At 40.3% G+C, this 15,958-nt stretch overlaps 1 protein-coding gene across 2 annotated transcripts in view; it reads right to left on the bottom strand.

The window, feature by feature from the left end:
* PDE7B (phosphodiesterase 7B) overlaps positions 1-15,958 on the bottom strand; it is a 174,023-nt gene that overhangs the window by 7,047 nt on the left and 151,018 nt on the right. For both annotated transcript variants that reach the window (XM_061990732.1, XM_061990731.1), the window contains 7 exons: positions 15,817-15,880; positions 14,084-14,179; positions 12,341-12,441; positions 10,765-10,896; positions 5,695-5,786; positions 4,513-4,657; positions 2,402-2,498 (listed from right to left, as the gene is read on the bottom strand). In XM_061990732.1, coding sequence (XP_061846716.1) covers positions 2,402-2,498; positions 4,513-4,657; positions 5,695-5,786; positions 10,765-10,896; positions 12,341-12,441; positions 14,084-14,179; positions 15,817-15,880 — 727 coding nt within the window. The remainder of the gene's footprint in view (positions 1-2,401; positions 2,499-4,512; positions 4,658-5,694; positions 5,787-10,764; positions 10,897-12,340; positions 12,442-14,083; positions 14,180-15,816; positions 15,881-15,958) is intronic.

The raw sequence follows: 15,958 nt of genomic DNA, 5'->3' as shown, positions 1-15,958 counted from the left end.
TATCCAACCCAAAAAGAATTTTGCTTTAAATCCACTGCTTTTGTTTAAAAGTTATTTTCTCCCCACTAATAGACTGTTTTGACTTCAATGTGTGGTGTCACTCAGGCTCCAGGGTGCCACATAAAATATTGTGTGCGTTTTTAAGCTTTGCCTTTCCTCTCTTTGCATCTTACAACTGCTTCTTAAATGTGCAGTTTTCAGTCTTAATTAGATATTCACAAAATACCTGGGAAATATTTTTAGCTTCACAATCAAAAGGAACAATTCAGCAAAACTGAGACAAAATAACAGTTTGTCACATTTCCTAATGTGCAGTTAGACTATGCGCTTCTCCTCTACCCACTCATAAAGGGTCTTAAGTCCAAGGATGTCCTCTCTATAGGTATTCTGGGTCCGAAACAGTTGACTTGTCTGGCTCAAATGTATCAAAATCTTGTCTTTGACAAGTCATTTAATTGACAAAAATAGACTTTTTCCTTTGAAGGGTAAGAACTTAAATGATGGTAAATTTTTTTTACATTTCGAGGTGCTATAAGAGTAACTGCATGAATTACTTCTTGATAACCTTCACACTGGGGAAAGCCTTCTAAGCAATTTCCAAACCTTACCAGAAAAACTGGTCATTAATGTTGCTTAAACGTTAGTCATTTTCTTGAAACTTGTGTCTCCTAGGTTCCAGTGTTATATAAACAAATCAAGTTGCATTATTTACCCTGTGTTCCTAATTGACTTTTAAAACATTTGAAAACAAGTTAAAGTATATTTCTAGAAAAGGTTTGTGTTTGCAGCTGCTGTTGGCATTGGGTGCTCCCTAAAAGGTAGATGAATTGTGAGCTGAGATGTAGTGTTGATGCATCAGATGACTGGAAGATCAAGACCTGAGTATCTATTAAAGGGGCATTACAAATGTTTGATACTAAAAAACACTGAAACTTTGTATGTGTTCCAGAAGGATCATGAAATGATGCACTAATTGTAGTATTATCTGCCTCATCTATAGTTAAAAATCAAAACGTGAGAGCTGTGGTTTTCAAAGGCTGAACAGTGACAAAGAATACCTTCAGGCCTCAGCACTGTGTGTGAAAGGGGTAGAGAGGTCTACAATAACATTTGAACGTGATCGTGGTATATAAATACATGTTATTTAATGTCAGGTTTGGTATCACCAGTGACAGTCAGATCACAGTTTCTCTCTATTCTCCCACATGAAATGCTTTTATTCTCTCTGTTAACGCTTCAAACTGGTCTCACATGCTCCAATGTCCCCTTTCAGAGGTATATTTTGGATGTTATTTTGATACATCTTTAATCTTGGGAACAAGCTTAACATAAGAGTGTCATCTTTCTCACTGTAGTCCCTCAGTGCACTAAAGGTGAGGTATTGCACAACGGAGGCCCTCTTGCCATGCGCTGGGTATTGATAATGCCTTGACTATACATCTGACTAAATAAACCTGCACCTGCCAAGTTGCCGATGTTGCTTCAAAAGCATCAAAGACATTTTGCCAGTTTAAACTGACACTAGCTGAAAATTAACTTGCTGACCTATTTGTCTTTGTTGTGGATTAACTGTACTGGGTACCAGGTGGCTTAATTTTGTAGTGCAGAATTTTAAATGAATTGAGAACTTCATTGCTTGCTCCTCCAGTGTTTGTTCCACTTGCCTTTGGCTCTCAGGATGCTCCAAAGAAAGAATTTAGCAGTGATTAAACTCTGCTGCACCCTGTGTCGTAGCACAGCGTGACCTTGCCTATGCAGATAGAGCCAAATGGTGTAATTACTGTGTTTCAAAAGAAACCCTGCCTGACTGTGCTCTCTGCAGGGGTTTGAAAACATTTGCAATCGGTCCTAGACGAGCTTTGGCTTGCCTGCTTTGGCCCTTTCAACAGCGTGCTGGGAAGTGTGTTTGAACCCTTTCTCTGCATTTGAACTTTCTCTGTGTTAGTAGGCAGAAGAATGTGTCATATTTGAGAAACAGCGAGCGTAAAGCTCCCACCTGAATTGTGGTGGGAGCGTGAAAAGCAAGACAAAACAGTGGACAGTAGTAGGATTTTGGTGCAGTGTAGGCCTGGCACCACTCCAGCTCAGAAATGCTAAGGGTCACTGGAGGGTTCTCAGAGCAGCATGCAGCCTTGGGCTCTCCAGCCGAATTCAAGCGTTGAGGCAGAGCAGAGCCCTCCCTCCTGCCTGCTGCTGCTACAGGAGCAGTGAGGGCAAAGAAAGATTTGCTGCTCTTTTACCCCTTCTTACTTTACAAATGAGGCAGAGTATCTCTCTGACAGCTCATTCCTCAGGGACACTTTAAGTCAAACTGAGGAGGCTGAAAGCTTCCTCTGTCTCCCTACAAAAAAAGCCTGGAAAGCTGAGGCGAAAGGGGACGGTTGGATGTGAAGGGGCTGACCTTGCCGGTAAAACTCTTCGCAGACCCGTTCGCTCCACTGTTTGCTCAGATCCCAGAGCCGGCAAGGGTTGCAAATGTCAGCGCACTTGAGTGCAATCTGAAAGCGAAAAACAAAAGCAGCAGTGAGAAAATAAGGTGTTGTCTAGGCGCTGCTTCAGTGGTAAATCTGCAGTCATGAAACTCCCAGGCCTCACCAGTGACGTTGGGAAGGGTTAAGATCACCCTTTAGGGACTCATCCAAATACGCCTCTTGAGGAAAAAGCATTTATTTAAGCCACAAACAAAACTTTCATTCAGCCCTCTGCTTTGCCATAGTGAGAACAAGAGGAGGGCCAAATTCCAAGGCTGCAAAGTGTTTTGGATATTCCTTGCAAGGAATAAGCCAACAAAAGCCTCAGACTGGCTCCTGCTGACTGCCTGGCTCAGCATCCGTGGCTGATGACAAGGAAGGGAAGAGCCAAGCTGGTGTATTTGGGCGTCGTTCCCCTGTGGTCTCAGTGAGTGACCTTGCATCTCACTTCAATTACATTTAATCTTAATGTCTGCATATTTTTTATTTACGAAGCTAAGCACAGGGCTCTCCGAACTGGCCCTGGCTTGGTTTCACTTAGTTAACTGGTACTTTTAAGTGCTTTGCAGGGGAATGAGTACAGGAGGGCAAGAGGTTTTTAAAAATAAAGCAACCACTTCAGAAAAGTAAACCATGTAATTGTCTGTCTTACTGCCTTGGAACAAGATGTCATGGGCCTCGTTTCTTCACAGATTGAACACAGGCAGTTAGCCTGACAGAGGTCAGAAATCATTCTGGCATCTGAGAGGAAAACATAAGAAATATTTCCTGTATGAATTCAGGCTTGTGAACTGGAGGAGGGAAGTCTCCAAGTCATTTTTCTCTCTAGCTTAAACTGATTAGCCTTAATATTACTGTCTACTACAAGGACTTCTCAAACATTCTTTAACTTATCCTGATCAACCAAGAGATCTTGATGCTTGGTTTTGTGTTTGTTTTTTTTTTCCCTTTTCCTCTTCTACAGCTAATCCATCAGATAAGTAAATCTCCTCCTGTCTGTGCCCTCATTCTTACCTTTAAGAAAGCACATAAGAAACTTTTTGCCGTAGCTGAGATCTTTAATCCCTCTGCCTTTGGCATTTGCACAACTTTCCTGCCTAATCTGTCCAGAAATGTGATAAACCCATCATCTCGCCCTGCATGTCCTTCCTGACAGGAGACTCTGTTTGACAGAGGACAGGCCAGCACATTACTACATTTCCCACGCTGCTGGAGGGGGAAGAATTAACAGATCAGCACTTCTCTTCCTTGCAGCTGTCACCTTTCCTGTAACCTCGACAAAGCGATAGCATGTAGTTGTTTGTTTTATCAATAACAACAATTAAACTACTTTATGTATTTAGGAGTGAAACAAATGTCATTTCTCCAAAGAAGCGTGTATATGCAGCTACTTTAATCACAATAATGCTTAGCTGGAGGAACCAGTCTGAGTCTATTTGATTTTTAAATAAAGCGTGTTTTCTTCTTTATCCGGGCAGATCCACTAGAGAAGCACCTGCTGCCATGGCAACAGCTGTCTCTGCAGAGGCAGTTTCTGAATATCCATCACAGCAATGGGACCTGGGCACCTGATGTCAGGCTGTCTTGGAAAGAACATCGACAAGGGGGCTCTCCTGCATGGAGCTAGAAAATAACATCAGTTGAAGAGATGTTTGCCAGAGACAGACTATAATAGAAGCATTATCTGGCAATAGAAGCAATGGTCTGGAAATTAATTAATAGCTTATCTTCATTTTCAGCATTTGACACTCTCCCATATCTGTTGCATTCACAGCTTTTTAACTCAAAGAAATTACTGGGGGATTGGACTAGATGACCTTTCGAGGTCCCTTCCAACCCTTAAGATTCTGTGATTCTGTGAAATACTGGAGGCATGTTATGCTCACCTGACGTGCCAGGTGGCAGAAGTGTTTATGGTGATAGCGAAGGAGGTGCTGATGTCCAGATACACTGTCATATGCTATTCTAACTTATACTAGGAAATACCGTGACCTGAAAAATTAGTAAGAAACAATAGTGGAAAAATACTTTTTAAAGTTACCTGAAGCATAAAATGTCTGTCTTGGGCATCCTCCAGCCTCAAGTCCTGATTGTCAAGGTGAGACTTCAGACGGATTAAAAACTCATTCTGCCTGTTGATGTCTGTTGCCAAGATCAAGGAGCCCAACTGCTGCTCGATGTCCTGTCTGCAGTTAAGAAAAATGAGCCCCTTCAATCATGGAACTGTTGAATATTAACAACCTGCTATGGATCATAGTTAGCATAAAGCCTCCTCTTACTTTGTGGATCCAGTCTGATCTGTTTGGTTAGTCTCAGCTGGGCTACAGCTATTCTAAGCTGCCTAAATGGGTTCAGGAGGAATAGATAATGTAGAAGGAAGATGCTTGTTGGCATAGGTGGTTCTGAAAAGTGAAAGTAAGTAAAAAAACCTCACAAAACGCAAAACAACAGCATGATGCCTCTAGAAAAATGGTCACATCTGACTTTAGCGGCTCAGAGCTGGGTAGTGAATACTGCAATTTTCAAGTTGCAGTTGAAGATATGAAGGACTGGACTAAGTTCTTTAAATTATAACTGATTATGTTGGTCTGATGCAAAGGATTTCTGGAAGGAGACTATTGCTTACAAGTAACTTGTTTATAATCTTGATAAGGTTACCTGTGATTCAAATTCAGTATTGCAGGCTGTTCATTGGCTCAATCTGTGTTCCTTGGTGGGAATAAAACTGATTAAACCCAGCAGGTTCAGCATCAACTTGGCCAAGGTGCTCATGTTGTTGCTTTTTTTTTTTGCTTCACCTAAAAAGATGGTGAAGACTGAACCCCACCTCCTCAGTCAGGTGTGTGGAAGTCCTGAATAGTCTCAGTGCTAATTGACTAACTCCTTAATTTTTCTCTCTATTTCATGCTTTTTAATAATGAAATCTTTCCACATTTGGTTGGTGCTATGTGAAAGAAAAAATGCATCTGAAAATGTCCATTCCTGCCGGGACTTCTGGTATTCCTGGCACTGACAGTGGCCATTTCTCTGCTGCAGAAATGGTAAGGTCTCAGAAAATACTTCTTCTGTATAACTTTGTCTTATGATTTTATACTGGCACTGAGAGAGGGAAGGAAGTTCAGTCTGCTCTGAAGCCTGGGCCTCTTTACCAGTGTCCTTTTAAGAAGAGTGAAGGAAGCCACAGGCTAGTTTCAACGATGCATTTCCTCTGGCAGACACTTACGTCACCTCCTTGGGCAGATGGGCGAGGAGCCGTGACTCTCGGAGCATGCCTACTGTAGATCGCCAGTGGTGATTTTCTAGCACTGAAACGTTCTAGAGAGGGAGAAAAGGAGGAAATTCAAGGATTAGGCAGGTATAAAATGAGGAAATTCAAGGATTAGGTACAGGTACAGATACAGACTTGCCATATCACAACACGCCTTGAGCTGGTTGGAAGTGCTGTAACATAAGACTAAATTGTGTGCTTTGTAGCCACCTTTTGGATTTGAGGAACTGAATTGCATTTCTGTAGTTAGAGACCTTGTGCCTCTAGGTTTCCTAGCTAAGATCTGCCCTAAAATCCTGTTGTTCTACAGTTTTTGAGTCCTGCTGTGAACAGAGGAGCTAATCTCATCTGAGTGGCAGGTAGCTTGCATTATAACAGATTTATTAATGAATTAAGGCACAAGTGCAAAATTATATTTTTACCTCCTGCTGATCCCAGGTTGACTTCTCAGCTTCTGCAGTTTGAATGCAGAGCAGACAAGAAATAAGAAACTAGACTGCTAAATTTCTCTTGGAGTCAGGAACTGGAAGCTGCCTGCAGCTGCTTAGTAAAAGCAAGAGGAGTATCAGTATCTCTGAGCATCTGCAGGCTTCAGCAACTTAGCCTGCAACAAATTTTCAGTCCTTTTTGTTTGTTTGCTTCCAACTAAGTGGAACTTCATTTAGGTTGGAAAAAATTCCTAGGGAACAGAAACCCAGCTTTCTAGGTTGTCTGTGAATTAAAACAAATTTGGTATCTTATGTCTGATGACTTTATATTACTATCCTAACACACACTCCATTTGCCAATCATCACTCATTTAGTTCACAGAGTACTTTCCACAACCGAATGCCTCAGAAACGTCACTTGTTCAGAAACGTCTAACACAGTTTTTCCAATTCACAAAAGCATCTGGTTGCTGCAGCGAAGCGGCCCAGCGGATCACTCCTCCATGGAACAGCACAGCCCTCAGCCATCCACAACAGCGTCCACAGTAGGAACAAGATGACTGTCACCTAGCAAATAGGGACACTCTTGGAGGACTTATGGCATCTGATCCCTGTTTTGGGTAGTTTATGGCTTTTGCAATAGATGAGCACCAGATTAAAAAAAACAAACAACCAAATAGACACAAGTGAACCTTTTGGGCAGGCAGCAGAGCAAGGACTCCACCCCATCACAGTGAAACTATATTCATAGAATCAGAGAAGGGAGTTGGAAGAGACCTTTAGAGATCATCCAGCCCAACACCCCTGCTCAAGCAGGTCCATCTAGATCAGGCCACATAGGAATGTTCCAGATGGGTCTTGAAGACCTCCAAGGCAGGAGACTCCAAACCCTCCCTGGGCAGCCTGTGCCACTGCTCCGTCACCTGAACAGTGAAAGTTAATCATATGAAAATGCTTTCACAGACAACCTGGAAAACACATTCTGTTAATCCACTGTTAATCTCTGTCTCCCTTTGGCCTACTCCCACAGCTCTGAGGTGTAGCTGCAGTAGTGCAAGAGGGACTGAACAGTATTGCCTCCTCAGAGCTTCCCTATCCTCCTTTGTAGTCCTGTCATACCTAATGACTGTTGAAACCCTAAACATTGCCAGTAACCAAGATCTAATTTGCATTCTGATAATTTTGTCAGTATTGCTCTTGAAATTTTGCACTCAAAATTAGTGTAAAGGTAAGAGTGCAAATTAGACTGATTTCCTTTACAACATTTTCTGTGGTATATTCTGTTGCTTTTAAATTTACACATCACAGATATATTGCTTTGGTATTTCTTTGGGGTTTCTTTGGTTTTAGTTTTTTTAAGGGGGAGAGGTGGGGGAGTGAGGTGTTTTCTTAATAGAAATTACAGATACTGGGGGGAAAAAACCCCTTAATAAATCCAACCCCAACTTTTCAACCAAACAAAGACTAATTCCTTTTCCTTGGAAGAGCTGACAGACTCAGAACTCAGGATCAGCTATGCAATATCTAAATTACTTTTGCCAGCAATATGGTTCATTAGCCAACTTAAATATCCCTGTTCTCCTTTTGCCTAAATACATCAGGATGGACTTTTGCGACCCTCCAATCTGACCAAGAAAAATAAGGGAATGTAATAGGACATAACAATCACTTTTTTGCTTTGTTCTTCTCCCCAGTCTCAGAGCTAAATCCTCGTTCCAACAGTCGCTCCAAGTCCACAGGCTGACATTTTCCTACTACAAGGTAAATTAGACAAATTCTGCCTGTCACCTTGGTTTTTGGGAAGGCTCACACTTGTTTAAGAGTGTCTGTGTCCACAGCTCCCACAGCCTAAGTCTGACTACACTTTGACTAAACATTCTGAGTGGGAAGATCCCCCTCTGAGCACCCTGTGCCACCACATCCCTTCGAGCACAACAGCATTACTTGCTGGCAGTGACTGCTTCAGTGGCACCTACCTCAACCAGGGAATCACACTCCATTGACGCAGTTGTTCCTTGGCCATGCTGAAGGCCAGTCAGAACAAAGTTGAGCATGTACACAACCAAGAACTTTCCTGCATCCATCTAATAGTTAACTCAAAGAAAGAAGTAAACTCAGCTATCCATCCACTTCCACTTCTGTAACTTTCCGCTTTCTTGCCTGTGGCTACACAGAAAGCTTAAACCAGAGCTACTACACTGTCCAGTTTCCCACACTTTAAAGCACATGGAAAAGGGAAAAGGAAAGGTCAAGTTAACAAGTGACAACTGAGGATGAAGTCAGATGACTCTCCTCCTAAATGCAAACAGCCAGAATCCCTGCAGCTGCTGCCAACAGTTAGTAGAGTCAGCTATTCTGCCTAGGAACACTCTACTGCCTTATTAAGACTAATTGCCATGAGCTATCTGATTGCCTAGGCTGGGGGAGACATAACTCATGTGGGAAAAAGTCCATGTGCTGGCTTGCAGGCTGGGTTCTCAGCTCTGCTTCCTCTAACTCTGTTTTTTAAAAAAACTCAGTAGCACGGGTTTGTTTTAAAGGCTGCATGATAGGAAGCCTCTGTGACATCTACTGACTAAAACTAGTGGATTACTATAACACAGCCTTCAGGACTGAGAGGAAAATGTCTGGATTTTTACTTAGACTATCACAAAATCTCACATCTGTGACTTTCCTTGAGCCATTCAAAACACCACACTTGACATATGCATTTGGGAAAGAATAATAATTTGAAGAGAGGAACGTTTGCTACTAACTAGCTGCAGAGAAAACTTCCATTATAATTCAGAGTGCAAGGGGATATAAATTTCTTTTAATTTAGTAATCTATTCTTACCCAATGAGCAGTTGGTTTAATCACAATGATAAACACCTGAAAATGATGCTTTAATTAGAATTGGTGCTTTTAAGAAAGACAGCAAAGTAAAACTGATACCCAAAACACATTTTCCTAATTCTAATTTAAATACATCTGAATTAAAGATGTAAAGCATTCTTTCATAAATTTCTGAAACCTGTTTTGTACTACAGATGTTGTATGTGATCATTCCAGACTTCTAATACCTTTCATTTAAGAGCTGGGCAAAGATAGATCTCAACCCTATTATTACTGAAGTTAAAAAATATCATTTTATTTATAGCAATGTCATTTGTTTCCTTAGAAAATTAATACATAATTTTCAGTAAAACAGATTTTTTTAAAAAAAAACCAAACCAGCAATATGACTTTTTCTGGTGTTAGGTCTGATGTGGAGGTTTAGGTATCTACAAGACAGGATTGTACCTGGTTGAGCAACTTTGAATCATATGCTGCTTTCGATCAAAAGAAAGAGAACAATACTGGATAAGCCAAATGTATCAACCAGAATTGAGTTGTGACTTTGAGCAAGCAAGAATAAAACTTCTATTTTTAATTTTAATGGCCAATGAAAGTTGGAAGCAAAGCCTGCATTACGGAGCAAGGAATGCTGTTGTGCTCTTCATAGGAGAAATGTGACCTCCAGATCCCTATTTTCACCTTCTACACTGTCAACTGTCTTTGTAATATGGTGGAGACTTGAATGAAGCACTTTATTTTTGTGTAGAATTACAGTGACTCATATGCAGTAGACTCTTGTGGAAATTACTGTATAGATTACTACTGACCAACCTTGTTTTGCAAAACCTTTTTTTCCAGATGATTCAAATGTGAAGTTGTAATTTAAATGTACAAACAATCAGACTATGCGCTTAGTCTCAGTCACTGCTGTCCCACAGTGACAGATGACTACCAGCTACGTTAAAACTTACTATCATTTGATCATTTTTCTGATTAGTCCCAGCAGTTCTGTGGCTCAGCTACTTAAAAATCAAAAACTCTTTTAAGTTTCTTGTTTCATTTTCAAGCACATGTTAAAGCACTAATCTTGAGAAGCAACATAATTTATTATTTTAAAGACTATTCACTGAATCAAAATTTTTAACTAGAAAATGTTTTCAGGATGTGTATCAGATGAAGGACAACTCTGTACTTATCCCAGGCTTGCATTTCTGTCTGAGATCTTTTACTGGCTGTGGTGTGACCCACTGTGGCTGTTTTGAAGCTCTTTCTTTATATCTCTAGGCACATTTGTGTAAATACCTGCAGCTTTTCCTTTGGTTTCCTCTATTTTCTGGGTTTTTTGTTGTTGTTTTGGTTTTTTTTTTAATTGCAGTATTTGTAAAGTTTCTTTTAATGCAACGTGAATTTAGAACATGCCTGCTGCTTACTTTCTCAGTGAAGGAAGATGAAGTACAAATTGTCTCTCTGTGATTTTAAATCTCCTGACCACAGTTTCTTACCCTAGATGATCTACAGCAGAAATAACCCTGGCAACTGATGTGGCTTAAATGTCCTCAACAACATCTGACATTTTCATCTTCTTTCTCATGTGTATCAGCTTTGCAGTAAGAAGAGACACCTAGCGAGGAGCTTAACTGAAATTGTCCAGACTCTAAAGTGCAGGCTGATTTGATCAACACCCTCTTGCTACCAGATCTTGTCATAAAAGTTCACCGCAAATTGCTTAGACTTTCTTGGACACCGTTTTACATATTATCAACAAGTTGAGCAGTTTTACCTGGTACAGGCTGGCAAGGTGGTGTTTAGTTTTGATCAGGAAGGGTTGGTTGACCCCTGGATGATCCACGTCATGAGCTGCAGCAGCAAGCAGTCCGAGCATGATGTCCGACGGAGTGAGGAAGTTGGCAAGCTGAATCACACAGTAATCACAACAACAACAGTTGAACAGCAAGCTTTTTTTTTTTCTTTTGGCAAATAAACAAACCAGCTGACATCTTGGCATTGCTCTATTTTGTAGGCATTTGTACACTAATGTTAAACAGAAAATAAATGTTGCAAACAATGTTTTCAAGGCATCTGTTGAACAGATATCTACAGACTATATAACTCATATAGTATATTCTTATCTCTTTATCATTCATGGCAAGATAAGGATTGTTTTTATAGACATGCTTGAGCATAGTCTAAAAAGATTCACTTTCTAATAGTAAATAAGTATCCTAGCAGGTTGGCATATGTTAGCGTGCATGGTAAGAGCCTCATACAAGTATTTAGTAACACCAACAATACATCAGGCTTCACTTTTCTAGCGCAGCATTGTGCTGTACAATGCAGAGCTTATAAACTTTTGAAACTTCAAACTTGGCTGTTGTATATCTCAGTTTAAATGTAGGTCTTTTATTAGAGAACATAATTTACTTTTCTAACTTCAGACACCCAAGTTAGAAAACCTGCTCAGATTTTTTTTTTCTTCTATAGAGCTCATCATTCAGAAGCCGATTTGGTTATCACGGGGGGAAAAAAAAAGAGCCTTGGCATTTTCTGTTTCTGAGAGTGAGGTAGTTATTACCAGCCCATTAAGTCTGTAAGAGATTACAGGTCTTAAGAGCTGAAAGATGCATCTTGAGATGAGAAACAAAGAGCAGTATGATACAGATTCTGGACTGCTGTCTGTCCTCCATACTTCTTGACAGAAAGCACTTGCAGATCTTGCAAGAGATGGAAATAAAGGAAAGATGGAGCCTGTTCTCACTTAGCATTATTATTATTATATTCTGGTCTAACAATATGCTAATCCTAGCAGAACCTCTTTTCAAGTCAGGCCAGGAAAGATTAGCTACATTCTTACACTGTGGCTCAGCACTACAGTATTACAGTGCCTTCCAGTAACACACAGAGCAATGTGCTGCAGCAGTCAAAAGCTGCTGTTCACTCGTGTAGAGACACTCTTGCAACAGACCCAGCTGAAGGGACCGGTTGCTACTTCTCTGGTATTTTGAAATACTGATGTGAGGAGCTTAGGCCTTGAGGTGCCCGAGGCATGGGTGCATGTTGCCTTCTGCTGGCTTTGATGAGAGGACTGCAGTCACTGGTATGTGTCTAGTACACATGGTCGTGGAAGCTGGGTTAGCGCTTTGGTATGTTGCCTGCATGATGAGAAGTGACTCCAGCAGCTTGTTTGAAATGTCTGTAATCTGTAGCTGACTGTGCCACTGACTCATTGCTGACTTCAAACAACCAATCATTTTTTGCCACCTAAAAATAGTTTTTTGTTTTTTGTTTTTTTCAGTCCTGGGGAAAAAAACAATGGGGAATTGTCTGAAATCAACAACAGTGTGAAAGCTTGCCATTACCTTGGGCTCCCTCAGATAGCAGTGCATAGCTTGTGTGACGTCAGCAGCATGGACAGCGTTGTGGTATGGGTTTTGGCTATGGTAATCTTCTTGAACCATAACTGGGAACCAAAACAGAAAACAAAGATCCTTTTGTCTCTGAACACCACGGCCACAAGTGGGAACTGGATTTAAAATACAATTTGAGGTTTTTACAGTCAGCTGCCTAAGGAGTTTCTTCAAATAGCTATAGCTTATTCAGACTGCTGCTCTGATTGGTATACCTTTAAAGAAAAAAATGCATGAAAGGATTTGTGAGGCTCAAGAGGATATGCTGGGTCTAGTTCACAAATCAACTCTTTCTTGCTGTAGTGAAGGCTCTCATTCAGGAGAAAAATAAATAAGGAAGAGAGGCAAATTTATCCACAATGAAGTGTAATTATTTAGGCTGCTGTCACAGGGGAGTAATATGTCACTAAGGCTGTACAACCTATTTCACAGCAGCAGGGGATGAGGCTCTGATATCCTGGCATAATTTGTTTTTTGAGTGACTAACTACAGTCAAAGGCATTCCTGCATCCGCCAGGCAGAGAGTCAAAAGATACAGCATTGGGCTATTCAGAGAAAAAAATCTTCTGTGATAATTTTTGTCACATCTATGTGTTCATTTTAAAATGCAAGACCCTCTTGTTTGCAATGCTGGAATTGGTCCATTTTTCCCTCACGCAGAAAATCACCAAGGTGTGTGCTTCACACTCATCTGTTCATTGCAGCAGTGCCTGCACCATCAGGTGGTCTTGAGACAGCACCATGTGAACACTGGAAGCTGTACGTGATGTTGCCCAAAGCGTTTTTTCTACACACTGTCAAATTAATCAAACAGACAGATAATGGGCAAATTTACCATGTCATTCATTTGCAACATGGGGAATGCCAAAGACATTTTGTTTCCAGCTCCAAAAGCATCTGAAGTTACTGTGGGCCATTTGTTAAACCCTGAGTACTGCTCGCTTTAATCATCTCAGTGTCCGTTTCATGGCTGCCCACAGGAGTTAAAGACTGCAGGGAGATTTTGTCTGTCTCCACACCAGAGGAATGCTCTCCAGAGCAACAATTATGCAGTCTTAAAGAAGAGATCCTGCCATGGAAACTCTGCCTGACAGCCTAAGAAAACTGGCATTCAGCTGCATTGAAACATAATGCAAAAAAGTAACTGATTTTGGCCAATTTCTTCTTTTGGTTCAATGGCAGCATGGGGCTAATATTTCTGTTGGCAGTAACAGCAGCAGGGGCTTTCATCAACACTATTCAGTGCAGACAGCTTGATATAATTTGTTAAATTTTGCACATAAAGCTTGTAACTGCCCTGGGTCTCAGTGGTCTATTAGTCACTAAAATAATTACACCGCGCCACAATTGTACTGTGCATGGGTAGGTTCTGCAATGTCTGCCTGTCTGTGTGGGCCTACTCAGCCAGCCACATCTCTGCATGGCACACTTTTTAAAAATCAGCAGGGCAACTGAGGTACTGGGATGCTTCAGCCAAAATGCAGAGCCTTTTGAAGGCTCTCCATTGAGTTAATAGGTACTGAACCAAGTGTACGAGTGTCTGTAAATTGTATGTCAATATATATCACATGAATGTTTTACTGAAATACTTGCAACATCATGATTTTATATAGACATGCAGTCCAAGACAGTGCCTTCTTTGATTCCCTACATTGTAAATTGCATCTTAAAGATAGCTTTGAGTTGACCACTTACCTAAAAATCTGTGTAATGTAACCATATCTAACTGGAAATGGTGAATAAGTCCATGCACATTGAAGAGGTGACAAAGCAGTGTTACAAGACTGTTTCCTAAAAGCAGAAAGGAACAACTCTTAGATTACCTTAACATGTGGTTACAAAGCAAGCAAGGCTAAAAATCTTGGTAATTTACTATCAGACAGGTCCTATCACCATAGCTGCTATCACGTGAGCTTAGATAACGTTCATATACTCAAAAGTAGCTTATATAGATTCCTCTTGTATATAATCATGATTTGACGGTGTGGCTGTACCAGTGGAATGCCATTCTTGTGTCTAGATGCCATAAAGTCATGTTTGCTGTTTCAGTGTGACACAGAAGGTGAATTGCCATGGTTTTATCTGGAAATCTTTTGAGAAGCTTGTTTGAGAGTCGTATCACTTTCATAATCCAAATCTACGTCCAGAAATGACAGAAAGGAGACCAGATTTCCTGCTATTTTAGTTTGCCATACTAATTAATTAATTGCTGAGAAATCAGCAGTTTGTAATAACATTTTTAATTTTACATGTGGCTATACAAATATGTAATTAACCCATGTACCGAGCTCAGCTACAACTGAGCTACAACATAATGATGGTGCAGACAGGAAAAGTGAGTTGCAGCACTTACAGTCTCAAATCCCAGTGAAATGTTAGGCTGGCCTTTCTGTGGATCCAGTACTGGGAACACTGGCAAAATTGAGCCTAACTAGCATTACACAATCAGCAGTATTTTAAGAAGTTTACACTGCATAATTGAGCAGCAATGTTTCCAGAAAAGTTAGAAAAATCCACTCAAACTAACCAATCCATACAACGTACAATCAACGTCTGATGCGAGTCTTTTCTTTTTTAATGTAACTCAAGGAAGGAAATATATGTACGAAGGTGAAACTTATTTGGAAATTTGTTAGCTTACAGAAACCTACATGGCCTTGACTACTGAGCAGGGACACAGAAAGGTAATTTAGAATTATGCTTTTGCTCCCCTTGCCATTTGAGGTCCCTTCTGCTCTTCCCTGCTGGTCACTCGGCTGAATTACCCTCCAAACCAACTTTTTTCTACACCTTCTTCCCCAGCTAAATCTAATTAGATTGGGAGCGAGGAAAGGGATCATTCCTATGAACACTACAGAATGGAGAAAGGCGTTATCACGACCTTCTTCAGCAGTTACTCGATCAAGACGTTTTGCCTAGACATTGGGGGGGTGTGTGGTTTGTGCAAGCATATATTTAGACAAAACATGTCACAGACTTTTATTGTCTTAATTAATCTCCCATTTTTTTCCTAATCAACAGAAGCTAGGATATCTTCAGTTAAAGGTATTTGATGGAAAACAATGGATTATGGAGGTCTGGACTTATCTATCAATGTGCCTAATAGGTATATTTAAAGTACCGTTGGAAGTTCCCAGGTAAAGGAAACTGAAACATCTCCTTGAAAAGGTGACCGTGACAAATGTAGGAGATTAGATTAATACAAAAAACACATTTTAATTATTATAAACATATATATGAATAACCCCGTTATTCAGAATCAGCCTGAAAACGTTCAAAGATATGATTTTAAAAGAAGTTTACTGTGTCCAATTTCTCTTCAGTAACCTAAACTGGAAACATTTGGCAACTAATTAATTAGGGGTTTTGTTTTTAGAATAGTATTGTATAATGGATATTAAAATAAAATATATTTTTAAATTACTTACCATTTGTCAAGCGATCAAATAAGAAAATGTCAAAATCCCACATTCCCACTTTGGATAGCATATGCTAGAAAGAACAAACATGAAAAGGTAAATGACTGGTATGTCAAACTGTAAAGCACTTTTGAATTATTATTCCATATTA

This window comes from Colius striatus, chromosome 2 (genome assembly GCF_028858725.1).
Source record: "Colius striatus isolate bColStr4 chromosome 2, bColStr4.1.hap1, whole genome shotgun sequence".
NCBI classification, from domain to species: domain Eukaryota; kingdom Metazoa; phylum Chordata; class Aves; order Coliiformes; family Coliidae; genus Colius; species Colius striatus.
The sequence above is the reverse complement of the archived record's forward strand: the minus strand, read 5'-3'. Positions and strand labels throughout refer to the sequence as shown.